The sequence below is a fragment of the Piliocolobus tephrosceles genome, chromosome 5 (genome assembly GCF_002776525.5).
Source record: "Piliocolobus tephrosceles isolate RC106 chromosome 5, ASM277652v3, whole genome shotgun sequence".
NCBI classification, from domain to species: Eukaryota; Metazoa; Chordata; class Mammalia; order Primates; family Cercopithecidae; genus Piliocolobus; species Piliocolobus tephrosceles.
Window position 1 is genome coordinate 43707632 of NC_045438.1, and position 13340 is coordinate 43720971.

General features: G+C 37.2%; 1 protein-coding gene across 9 annotated transcripts in view; it reads left to right on the forward strand.

Annotated features, from left to right (window-relative positions):
- Nucleotides 1–13340, forward strand: part of UTRN (utrophin) — a 580797-nt gene that overhangs the window by 393303 nt on the left and 174154 nt on the right. For all 9 annotated transcript variants that reach the window (XM_023183788.2, XM_023183779.3, XM_023183783.3 and 6 more), the window contains one exon: nucleotides 7593–7765. In XM_023183788.2, the coding sequence (XP_023039556.2) occupies nucleotides 7593–7765 (173 nt within the window). The remainder of the gene's footprint in view (nucleotides 1–7592; nucleotides 7766–13340) is intronic.

A 13340-nucleotide genomic window follows, 5' to 3' on the forward strand; every position in this document is an offset into this window, starting at 1 on the left:
CCATTTCTTGTTTTTGTCAGATTTGTCAAAGATCAGATGGCTGTAGATGTGTGCTATTATTTCTGAGGGCTCAGTTCTGTTCCATTGGTCTATGTCTCTGTTTTGGTACCAGTACCATGATGCTTTGGTTACTGTAGCCTTGTAGTATAGTTTGAAGTCAGGTAGCGTGATGCCTCCAGCTTTGTTCTTTTGACTTAGGATTGTCTTGGCAATGCGGGCTCTTTTTTGGTTCCATATGAACTTTAAAGCAGTTTTTTCCAATTCTGTGAAGAAACTCATTGGTAGCTTGATGGGGATGGCATTGAATCTATAAATTACCTTGAGCAGTATGGCCATTTTCACGATATTGATTCTTCCTATCCATGAGCATGGTATGTTCTTCCATTTGTTAGTGTCCTCTTTTATTTCACTGAGCAGTGGTTTGTAGTTCCCCCTGAAGAGGTCCTTTACATCCCTTGTAAGTTGGATTCCTAGGTATTTTATTCTCTTTGAAACTACTGTGAATGGGAGTTCATTCATTATTTGGCTCTCTATTTCTATTGATTGGAAGAGTTTCAGAAGGAGTGGTACCCATCACCCAAGCAGTGAACACTGAACCTAATGTATAGTCTTTTATCCCTCATCCCACCTCCCACCCTCCCTCTGAAGCTCCCAGAGTCCATTATACCATTCTTATGACTTTCTGTCTTCATAGCTTAGCTCCCGCTTATAATTGAGAATGTATGATATTTGATTTTCCATTCCTGACTGACTTCACTTAGAATAATGGTCTCCAACTCCATCCAGGTTTCTGTGAATGCCATTATTTCGTTCCTTTTTATGCCTGAGTAGTATTCCATGGTGTGTGTGTGTGTGTGTGTGTGTGTGTGTGTGTGTGTGTATACTCACATTTTCTTTACCCACTTGTTGACTGATGGGCATCTGTGCTGGTTGCATATTTTTGCAATCACAAATGGTGCTGCTATAAACATTCCTGTGCAAATGTCTTTTTCATATAATGACTTCTTTTCCTCTGAGAAGATACCCAAGTGTGGAATTGATGGATCAAATGGTAGTTCCGCTTTTAGTTCTTTAAGGACTCTCCATGCTGTTTATCATAATGGTTGTACTAGTTTATACTCCCATGAGCAGTGTAAAACTTCCCTTTTTAATACATCCACACCAACATTTATTTTTTTTTTATTTTTAAATTATGGCCATTCTTGCAGGAGTAAGGGGTATCACATTGTGGTTTTGATTTGAATTTCCCTGATAATTAGTGATGTACAGCATTTTTTCATGTGTTTATTGGCCATTTGTATATCTTCTTTTGGTCTATTCATGTCCTTAACCCAGTTTTTGATGGGATTATTTTATTTTATTTTATTTTTCCTTGCTGATTTGTTTTAGTTCCGTGTAGATTCCAGATATTAGTCCTTTGCTGGATGCATAGTTTGTGAATATTTTCTCCCACTCTGTGACTCTATGGGCTGTCCATTTCCTCTGCTCATTGTTTATTTTGCTGTGCAGGAGCTTTTTTGTTTAATTAAGTCCCATCTATTTATAATTGTTTTTGTTGCATTTGCTTTTGGGTTCTTGGTCATGAAGTCTTTGCCTAAGCCAATGTCTAGAAGAGTTTTTCTGATGTTATCTTCCAGAATTTTTATGGTTTCAGATCTTAGATTTAAGTCTTTGATCCATCTTGAGTTGATTTTTGTATAAGGTGAGAGATGAGGATCCAATTTCATTCTTCTACATGTGGCTTACCAATTATCCCAGCACCATTTGTTGAATAGAGTAACTTTCCCCACTTTTTGCTTGTGTTTGCTCTGTCGAAAATCAGTTGTCTGTATGTATTTGGGTTTATTTCTGGGCTCTCTAATCTGATCCATTAGTCTATGTGTCTGTTTTTATACCAGTACCATGCTCTTTTGGTAACTATAGCCGTGTAGTATAGTTTGAAGTCAGATAATGGGATGTCTCCAGATTTTTCCCTTTTGTTTAGTCTTGCTTTGGGTATGTCGGGTTCTTTTTGCTTCCATATGAATTTTAGAGTTTTTTTTTTTTTTTTTCCTAGTTCTATGAAGAATGATGATAGTATTTTGATGGGAATCATGTAGAATTTATAGATTGTTTTTGAGAGTACGGTCATTTTCACAATATTGATTCTACTCATACATGAGCATGGGATGTGCTTCCATTTGTTTGTGTTGTCTATGGTTTTGTGTCTTTCAGCAGCATTTTACAGTTTTCCTTGTAGAGATCTTTTACCCCCTTGGTTAGGTATAATCCTATGTATGTTATTTTATTTTATTTTTTACAGCTATTTTAAAAGGGGTTGAGTTCTTGATTTGTTCTCAGCTTGGTCACTGTTGGTATATAGCTGTGCTACTGATTTGTGTACATTCATTTTGTATCCTGAAACTTTACTGAATTTATTTATCAGATCTGGGAGCTTTTTGGTTGAGTCTTTAGGGTTTTTTAGGTATATAATCAGGTCATCAGCTAACAATGACCATTTGACTTCCTTTTTACAGGTTTGGATGCCCTTTATTTCTTTGTCTTGTATGATTGCACTGTCTAGGACTTCCAGTACTATGTTGAATAGAAGTGATGAATGTGAACATCCTTGTCTTGTTCCACTTCTCAGGGATAATGCTTTTAACTTTTCCCCATCGAGTATAATGTTGGCTGTGAATTCATCATAGATGGCTTTTATTACCTTAAGGAATGTCTCATCTATGTCAATTTTGCTGAAGGTTTTAATCATAAAGGGATGCTGTATTTTGTCAGTTGCTTTTTCTGTGGCGATTCAGATGATCACGTGATTTTTTGTTTTTAATTCTATTATGTGTTGTATCACATTTATTGACTTGCATATGTTAAACCATCCCTGCATCCCTGGTATGAAACCCATTGGATCATGGTGGATTATCTTTTTGATATGCTGTTTGCTTCAGTTAGCTAGTATGTTTTTGAGGATTTTTGCATCTGTGTTTATCAGTGATATTGGTCTGTAGTTTTCTTTTTTGTTATGTCTCTTTCTGGTTTTGGTATCAGGTTGATACTGGCTTCGTGGAACGATTTACGGAGGATTCCCTCTTTCTCTGTCTTGTGGAATAGTGTCAATAGAATTGGTACCAGTTCTTCTTTGAATGTCTGGTAGAATTCGGCTGTGAATCCATCTGGTCCTGGACTTTTTTTTTTTTTTTTTGGTAGCTTTTTAACTATCATTTCAACCTTGCTGCTTGTTACTGGTCTATTCCGAGTGTCTCTTTCTTCCTTGTTTAATTTAGAAGGGTTGTATATTTCCAAGAATTTATCCATCTCCTCTATGTTTTCCAGCTTATGTGTGTAAAGGCGTTCACATTGTTCATGGTAGCCTTGAGTCATCTTTTATATTTCTGTAGTATCAGTTGTAGTATCACTCATTTCATTTCTAACTGAGCTCATTTGTATCCTCTCTCTTCTTTTCTTGGTTAATCATGTTAATGGTCTATCAGTTTTATTTATCATTTGAAAGAACCAGCTCTTTGTTTCACTTACTTTTTGTGTTTTTTGTTTGTTTGTTTCACTTTCATTTAGTCCTGCTCTGATCTTTGTTATTTCTTTTCTTCTGCTGGGTTTGGGTTTGGCTTGTTCTTGTCTCTCTAGTTCCTTGAGGTGTGACAGATTGTCTGTTTGTGCTCGTTCAGACTTTTTGGTGTAGACATTTAATGCTACGTACTTTCCTCTTAGCACTGCTTTTGTTATATCCCAGAGGTTTTGATAGGTTGTGTCACTATTATTGTTCAGTTCAAAGAATTTTTTAATTTCCATCTTGATATCTTTGTTAACTGAAAGATCATTCAGGAGCAGATTATTTAATTTCCGTGTATTTGTATACTTTTGAAGGCTCCTTTTGGAATTAATTTGCAATTTTATTCCACTGTGGTCTTCTGAGAGAGTACTTGATATAGTTTTGATTTTCTTAAATTTATTGAGGATTGTTTTATGGCCTATCATATGGTCTATCTTGAAGAATGTTCCATGTGCTGATGAAAAGAATATATATTCTGCAGTTGTTGGGTAGACTGTTCTGTAAACATCTGTTAAGTCCATTTGTTCTAGGATATAGTTTAAGTTCATCGTTTCTTTGTTGACTTTCTGTCTTGATGACCCCTCTAGTACTGTCAGTGGAGTATTGAAGTCCCATCTAATTATTGTGTTGCCATCTGTCTCATTTCTTAGGTCTAGTAGTAATTATTTTATAAATTTGGGAGCTCCTATGTTAGGTGCATGGACTAATCCTTTTATCATTATATAATATCCTTTATTATCTTTTTAGTTTTTGCTTTAAAGTCTGTTTTGTCTGATATAAGAATAGCTACTCCTGCTTGCTTTTTGTTTCCGTTTGCATGGAATATCTTTTCTAATCCTTTACTCAGTCTCCCAAGTAGCTGGGACCACAGGTGCATTCCACCATTTCCAGCTAATTTTTTTTGTATTTTGGGTAGAGATGGGGTTTTGCCATGTTGCCCAGGCAGGTCTCAAACTCCTGAGTTCAAGTGGCCCTCCTGCCTTAGCCTCTCAAAGTACTGGGATTACAGGCATGAGCCACCACACTTAGCCATTTTTGAAATTTCTTTAAGTTGGTTTTTACCTTTCTCTGGTGCCTCCTTGAGTAGCTTAATAATCAACCTTCTGAATTATTTATCTGGCAATTCAGATATTTCTTGTTGGTTTGGTCTAGATCCATTGCTGGAAAGGTAATGTGATCTTTTGGGGGTGTTATAGAACTTTATTTTGTCATATTACCAGAACTGCTTTTTTAGTTCCTTCTCATTTGAATAGACTGTTTCATCGGAAAGATCTGGAACTCACGGGCTGCTGTTTGGATTCTTTTGCTCCATAAGATGATCACTTGATGTAGTGGTCTCCCTCTTCCCCTAGGGATGGGAATTCCTGAGAATCAGACTGCAGTGATTGTTGTGCTTTTCTGCGTCTAGACACCCAGCAGGGCTACCGGCCTCCAATCTGGTCCTAGGGAATGTCTGCAAAGAGTCCTGTGATGTGATCTGTCCTCAGGTCTCCCAGCCATGGATAGCAGCACCTGCTCCAGTGGAAGCTGCAGGGGAGTGAAGTGGGCTCTGTGGGAATCCTTGGTTGTAGTTTTGTTTAGTGCTCTGGTTTCCTCAAATGCCAGTTATGCTAGCAGTGAAGTTGTCATGTGAACAAACTCAGAACTTACGGTTAAGCTGATGTTTGGTAAGCAGTGGAATTAGCTGTTGTTTTCTCCTTCTTTGGAGCAGGGTTGTTCTGTTATGAGTTGCTGTCATGACTTGAGTTGGTTGGCCTCTAACCAGGAGGTGGTGCTTTCAGGACAGTGCCAGCTGCACTAGTAGTAGGATGGTATAATATTGCCCTATGTTGGCCAGGATGAGTACTCAGGTCATCTCAGGTGATGGGTGAGGCTGTAAAACTCCCAAGAGCTTATGCTGTCTTGTGGTATTTGCAGTGGCAAGTTCCTTCTTTAAAAGGGTCTGTGAATTCTTTTGGTTTTCTTGTTGTGTTCCTGCGGTGGTTCTTGGAACGAAAGTTCACAATGTGAGTCTCCAGATGCTGTTCTGTCCATCTAAGCAGGAGCAGTGCATTAGACCTGTCTCCTATCTGCCATTTTCCTCAAAAGAATTTTAAGTCTGTGGCTTTTGATATAGATTGCCAAATGTTTCCCCAAAATCTGAATCAATTTAAAAAAATTTTATAATAATTCTAATTTTACTTAAACTGCCTCCAAATTTATTTTATAAAGATAAACTCTTTTTTTTGGCTTTTTAATTTAATATTGGATATAAATAAATTATTGAAATTCCCAGATAATGAATGCAATTGTTTTGGATAAATCGGTGGGATAATATTTTCTTTTATATTTAGTTATCAAAATAGATTAAGGGCAAGTAAAGTTAGGGAGACTGACTTTCTTTGTATTTTCTTTATACTTAGCCAGAAATTTTTCTGTTACAGAAGAATTAGATTGTTATTTACATGCCAAATATATGTTTTTGTGCTTATTCCCAAGAATGATCTTTCATATCAATAATAAAATAATTAGGTTGATAAATTTAAGAACCATTTTAAATCAAATAACATCACTTCAATATGTGCATAAAGGCTAGATCTTGTCAAAATTTTCCTCTCCCCTCTTTCTCTGTTTTTGTGTGTGCGTAAGCCTAACTATATCAGTTATTCTATGCTTTTGGAAGTATTTTTGCTGACAAGTTAAAAATTGTTTTGTTTTTTTTTTTAATTTTACTTTAAGTTCAGGGATACATGTGCAGAACGTGCAGGTTTGTTACAATAAGTATACACATGCCCTGGTGGTTTGCTGCATTCATCAACCCATCATCTACATTAGGTATTTCTCCTAATGCTATCCCTTCCCTAGCCCCCCACCCCCCGACAGGCCTCAGTATGTGATGGTCCCCACCCTGTGTCCAAGTGATCTCATTGTTCAATTCCCACCTATGAGCGAGAACATGCAGTGTTTGGTTTTCTGTCCTTGTGATAGTTTGCTGAGACTGATGGTTTCCAGCTTCATCCATGTCCCTGCAAAGGACATGAACTCATCCTTTATTATGGCTGCATAGTGTTCCATGGTATATATGTGCCACATTTTCTTTATCCAGTCTATCATTGATGGGCATTTGGGTTGGTTTCAAGTCTTCGTTACTGTAAATGGTGCTGCAATAAACATACATGTGCATTTGTCTTTATAGTAGAATGATTTATAATCCTTTGGATATATACCCAGTAATGGGATTCTGGATCAAATGGTATTTTTGGTTCTATATCCTTGAGGAATTGCCACACTGTCTTCCACAATGGTTGCACTAATTTATAGTCCCACCAACAGTGTAAAAGCGTTCCTATTTCTCCACATCCTTGCCAGCACCTGTTGTTTCCAGGGTTTTTAGTGTTTGCCATTCTAACTGGCAGGAAATGGTATCTCATTGTGGTTTTGATTTGCATTTCTCTAATGACCGGTGATGATGAGCTCTTTTTCATATGTTTCTTGGCCACATAAATGTCTTCTTTTGAGAAGTGTCTCTTCGAACCCTTTGCCCACTTTTTGGTGGAGTTGTTTGCGTTTTTCTTGTAAATGTGTTTAAGTTCCTTGTAGATTCTTGATAGTAGCCCTTTGTCAGATGGATACATTGCAGAAATTTTCTCCCATTCTGTAGGTTGCATGTTCACTCTGATGATAGTTTCTTTTGCTGCCCAGAGTAATTGGTAGATTCAGTGCTGTTCCCGTCAAGCTACCATTGACTTTCTTCACAGAACTGGAGAAAACGCCTTTAAATTTCATATGGAACCAGAAAAGAGCCTGTATAGCCAAGACAATCCTAAGCAAAAAGAACAAAGCTGGAAGTACTGAAGATTTAAAGACTATTATTTTCAGAATAATAAGAATTTTGGAAGCACTTGAATTTCTTATAATTTAAGGTGAAATGAACTGTTTTGCTTGAGAGCAACTCTTCCGTTAACATAAAGCTATAAAGTTCTATGCAGAAATTCCAATACCTATTACTGATTCCTAACATTTGCATTATCTATATGCTTTTTTTTCTGTTTAGGACATCCAGGCAGAAATTGATGCCCACAATGACATATTTAAAAGCATTGATGGAAACAGGCAGAAGATGGTAAAAGCTTTGGGAAATTCTGAAGAGGCTACTATGCTTCAACATCGACTGGATGATATGAACCAAAGATGGAATGACTTAAAAGCAAAATCTGCTAGCATCAGGTCAGAATAGTCAATATCAAAATAAAAATAATGGGGTGGAGGGGGCAGATACTCGTGATTTGTGTATATCAGAAAGAGAAAGGGCAGCCTTACCACCGCTGCTACTTTATCAGAAGCAGTTTAAGATTTAAATGCAAAGCCTGTTTCCTTGAGTTATATAGTTCAAACTCTATTTGTGTCCAATACTGTCTACTAACTGTTCCAGACTATTCATAAATGTTCATATATTTTAAACCTAACAATACTAGTAATAATACTATTAGCAACATCTGCTAATTACTGAGTGTTTACCTTGACTATGTACTTGTTAGGATCTTTACAAATGTTACTTTATTTCATAATAAAAAAAAATCCTAGAAAGGTGGGTAGTAACATTATTCCTTCTATGAGGAAACAGAGGTTTAATGAATATAAGCAACTTGCCAAGTTTTGAGGCTAAGAAGTGCCGAGCCAGAATTTGAATCTAGATCTTTTTGACTCTTGGCAGTGAACATGTTTTGCTTAATCATGCTGTTTGTATGCCTCATTCAAGATGTATTTATAGAAATTAAATATCTCTTATGGACACTAAAATGGAAAATTGATGATTCATGTCTGCATTTGGAGAGAGTAAAATTAAATAAGGTGAACCTTAGGACCAGAATTCTGACTAGGAAAAAGACCTTGAAAATTACCCAGAGAGACAGAATGATGAGTGTTATTGGGGTCAAGAATATTTTAAGATCACATCTAATAGATAGTGGACAGGTCCTAATTAAATATAAATGTAGTGAATACTGGCTGAAAAATATGTTATTGGGCAAAAATCTAATAGCAGAACATTGGCAGGAAGTCCTAGATCCGTTTTGTTTTGTTTTGTTTTTTGCAGCGTACCATGTGTACAACCTTTAAACCAAATGGTCTTGAATTTGACTCTGACTTTACTATTTACTCTCTGATCTTGAACAAACTACTCAGCCTCTTTGAGCCTTAAATTTGTTTATTTACAAAATCAGAATAGAAATATTTAACACTCACGATTGCTATAAAGATTGAATGGGATGATTTGATAGTTCCCTAATCTATGTAAATCCTGCCTAAGAAAGCGTCTAGTTAAATATTTTTATACATAAAGGGGCTCAGTGGGACTGCCTCCGCTGGTTTCAAGATTTAATGGAGAATAGAATCTTCAATGATTACCTATCATGAATGAATTAAAAAAATTTTTTTCTAAGATGTCTTCAAAGATTTTTATTCTTCTGGAGCTCAGAGAGTGGAATTTGCAGTTCCTCTTACATGTGAGGAAGGGAGCAATGTGGCATGGACATGGATGCTGTGTGTAAAGTTCCCATTGGAAATTATGATAGGTCAGCACTGGCCAACTACTTTTTCTTAATAAGAGAAGAAAATTAGGGAGTACTATGTAGTGAGGGATTATACTTGTTTAAGACTTGAATTTTCAACTGCCTAGATCCCATCAGGTTGCAACTTTCCATTCCTCATAAATGTGAACAAAAATATTAAAAATGTTAATAGTGAAAAGCATTCTGAGCATCCAACAAAGTCATCTCTGCCAACAACCTAAGAATTCCAGAGCTGGTCCTAGTGAAGTGTACATGGTGCTGGGATTTTCAGAGGTTAGAGAATGACTTATTTAGGAAGAATAACTTAATGAAGACCTATATCATAAACAGATAAGTAAAAAGTTATAGACAAAAATTTTTGGTCTTTCTTGGGAGTTTTTGCCTAAACCTATCATGACAATTTTTTTTTTTTTTTTTTAACTGGAACGAAAGAACTTATAAACTACAGCTGGAATATTATGTAATAAGTAAGCTAATGTTATTTTTAGAAGACGGGGGAATATGCCTGTGCCAGTGGACTTTTGCATTAAGGTAGATCAGACATTTCAGTAAAATGTGATAATAAATTAATGTGATGATGAATTAAAATAACTTATTTTGATTAGTCACCTCAAGAGATTCAAGCACTTATTCAAGCACGTAATACAAGCTTATTTCTAGGCTTGAGGCATTGCTATTAATAAGATATAGTCCCTACCACTAGAGGTTCACAAATCTGTTCAGATTAAGGTAGGGTCCAAAGCAGAGAGTGGTTACTCTCACTTCAAATGATCGAAGAAGGCTTCATAAAAGAGTTCATTCCTTAGCTGAGCCTTGAAACACACATAGTTATTCCCCAGATGGTCTAGGTGATGACTGGGGAAGGGTAACTAAGCTGGGATCTTGAAATAACACTGTGTTTATATGAAAATCAATACATTAAGTATGACTGAGAATACAGTTTGCTGCTGGTGTCGTGGGGAAAAGACTGTGGCTAACCAAAAGAGAGAAGGATAAGAGACAAATCATGCATACCTACGTGTAACCAAGCTCCCTTCCACTGTGGATGGAATTGGGAGCCTTTTGAGTAACGTGATTAAATTTGGGCTTTGGAGGAATCCCTCACACAACTGTGGAGGATGCCTTGGATGAGCCCGTTCTGAAGAGGGGAGACCTGGTAAGAGACACTTTCAGCGTCTAGGAAAGGGAAGAGAGATTGAGTAGATAATTAGTTCACATTGTTAAGGCACTGAAGAGACATCCAGGAGAAGATAGCCAAAGCCATTAGATGGAGATCTGCTCTTCAAAAGAGAGCAGTAGGTGAAATACACAGATGGGAGGGGGTGTCCAGAGACAGGTGGCAGGTAACCATTGTGAGTTAGTTATTAGAGAGGGTGAAATATTAGAAGAGGGCAAAGCAAAGAAGTCCAAGAAACTCTAATACATAAGGAATGGGCAAAGGAGAGGGAAGCAGCAAAGAAACTGAGAAGTCCCTATCCTGAAGAGGGATGAGATCCAGGAGAGAACATTGTCAAGAGCCAAGGAAAGAGGGGTTTCTAAAAGAAGTACATAAGTAATGGTGTCAGCTGCTTAAAGAAGTGGAGTAAGATCAGGCCTGCAGAGTCCAGGAGCAATTAGAAGGGCTTTGGTGGCCTTTTGCCAGGGCCTTTTTTTTTTTTCGGTTGAGGGAGAAATCTGATTGCAGGGGACTAAAGAGACAGAAGGGGAGGTGAGGATGTGGCAATAGAACTGAGTCTACTCAGTCTCATTATCTCAAGGAACTCATCTGTGAAGGGAAGAGGAGGGAAGAATGCATTTGCTGTCCTGTCTTATTATAGTTGATACTATTGCAAGTTTATAACAGCTGGTGGCTGTATCTATATCTATATAGACCTGTCTGTGCTTTTACAGAGATTCAGTATGGCATTGTAAAAATTTTTTAAATTTTATTTTTAATGTTTGTGGGCATATAGTAGGTGTATATATTTATGGAGTACATGAAATATTTTGGTACAGGCACGCATGCAATGCATAATAATCACACCATGGCAAAAGTGGTATGCATCCCCTCAAGCGTTTATCCTTTGTGTTACAAACAATCCAATTATGCTTTTTTAGTTATGTAAAAATCTACAATTAAGTTATTATTGACCGTAATCACCCCATTTTGCTATCAAATACTGGATCTTATTCATTCTTTCTATTTTTTATACCTATTAATCATCACCATTTCCTCCCCATCACCCCCATGCCCCACCAGCTACCCTTCCCAGCCTCTGGTAACCATCCTTCTACTCTATCTCCATGAGTTCAATTGTTTTGATTTTTAGATAAATATCAACTGATGTTTAGATAAATATCAAAATAACTGAGAACATTCAATGTTTGTCTTTCTGCACCTGGTTTATTTCACTTAACGTAATGATCTCCACTTCCATCCATGTTGTTGCAAGTGGCAGAATGGTAGAATAGTACCCCATTGTGTATAAATACATTTTCTTTATCCATTTATCTGTTGATGGACACTTAGGTTGCTTCCAAATCTTGGCTATTGTGAACAGTGCTGCCACAAACATGGGAGTGCAAATATCTCTATGATATACTGATTTCCTTTCTTTTGGGTATATAGCCAGCAGTGGGATTGCTGGATCATATGGTAGCCCTATTTTTAGTTTTTTGAGGAACCTCCAAACTGTTCGCCATAGTGTTTATAACTTACATTCCCACCAACAGTTCACAAGGGTTCTTTTTTCTCCACATGCTAGACAGCATTTGTTATTGCCTGACTTTTGGATAAAAGTCATTTTTGACTAGATTAGGTATGTTTAGCTAAAGGCGTAAATGATCTCTTCTTCATTTTTATATTTAAAAAATGAATGAGACAAAAATTAAAATAGCATATTTGTTATTACTTGCATATTTATAAAAGATAAAATGGTTTGTTATTTAATTTACCCTCTACGTTTGCCAAAAAAAGGTATGTGCTCAGTAATCGTTAGCTATTATTATTCTCATTGATTACCTCTTTGTTTGGCACTAATTGAAAAGACATAGAAATTCTCTCTACCCTATGTTTTTCGCTTTTGGTCGGTAATGTTGGGGATTTCTGAGAAGGTCTCCCAAAACAGCTTCCCCTTTTGCTGGCTGGATTCTGAACAAGTATGAAACAAAGTGTGCTCAAAGGCATTCATCATGTGGCCACTGGAGAACTCAAATGCCATGTTAAGTACTGATAGAGGCCAGATTGGAGGTGGTAACTTAGAGTGAAGGTGAGTAGGGCTGTCAACCAAACCCCAGAATGAGGCAGAATCACCAGCAGTCACTGGGCAAGGTGGCTTCCCAAGTGAGAAACCATACATGGAAGAGTAGAAAAGAAGTCAGTATCTTCATGGCCTGTTGTCAGGTGGTCCGTATGGACTGAGCTAAACATGCATGCCCAATTATTCTCCCTGAATTTACAGATCAGATTCATCACTCCACCTCTGCAGGGACTCGGTGAGTTTCAGGGGTGGAGAAGAGACCGGAGTGTGCTTAGTGAGAAAATCCCTCCCCAAGGAGTGGGAGGAGTGTTCTCATAACAAATCTGTAGAGGCAGTCCACCTCCCAGGCTCCTGACTCCTTCATTGCCTACTGAAAGTGATCACTGTGGAGCACACTGTTCAGCCTTACTTCTCTGTTCTTTCCTCTCATTCCTTTAATGCACAATCTGCCCCTTATACTACCTTCTGTTGTGAACACATTGTCCTATGTCTTAAATATTTCTTGAAACTCTTCCGTAACTTTTCTCTCTAAATAAATGTTGGGTTTCCCCTTAATTGCCTACTTTACTTGAAACTCTTCAACAGAGGTTAATTTCCTCATTTTCCTCACCTAGCAGCCAATGAGAATATTCTGAATCTTTACCAACTACTATGGACACCAAACGGTCTGAATACCAGCCATAAACATCAAATGTGGTGCCAGAAAACACTGGCTGAAAAGGGAGCCCGTCACACAGGGATAAGAGGGACAATTGCCAGCCTCATTGTGACTTGTTAAGCATTACTTCTCCATCTCTCAACAACATCTCCTTAGAAGTGAATGCATCCATTATTCTATCCTTTCATCATCTTATTTCTGCTTCTTCCTGATCTATATGTAGGGCATGCTTTCTACATTCCTCATTCATTCAAGTGTCCCTTTACCTTTTTATTCTATTCTATTCTATTCTATTCTATTCTATTCTATTCTATTCTATTCTATTCTATTCTATT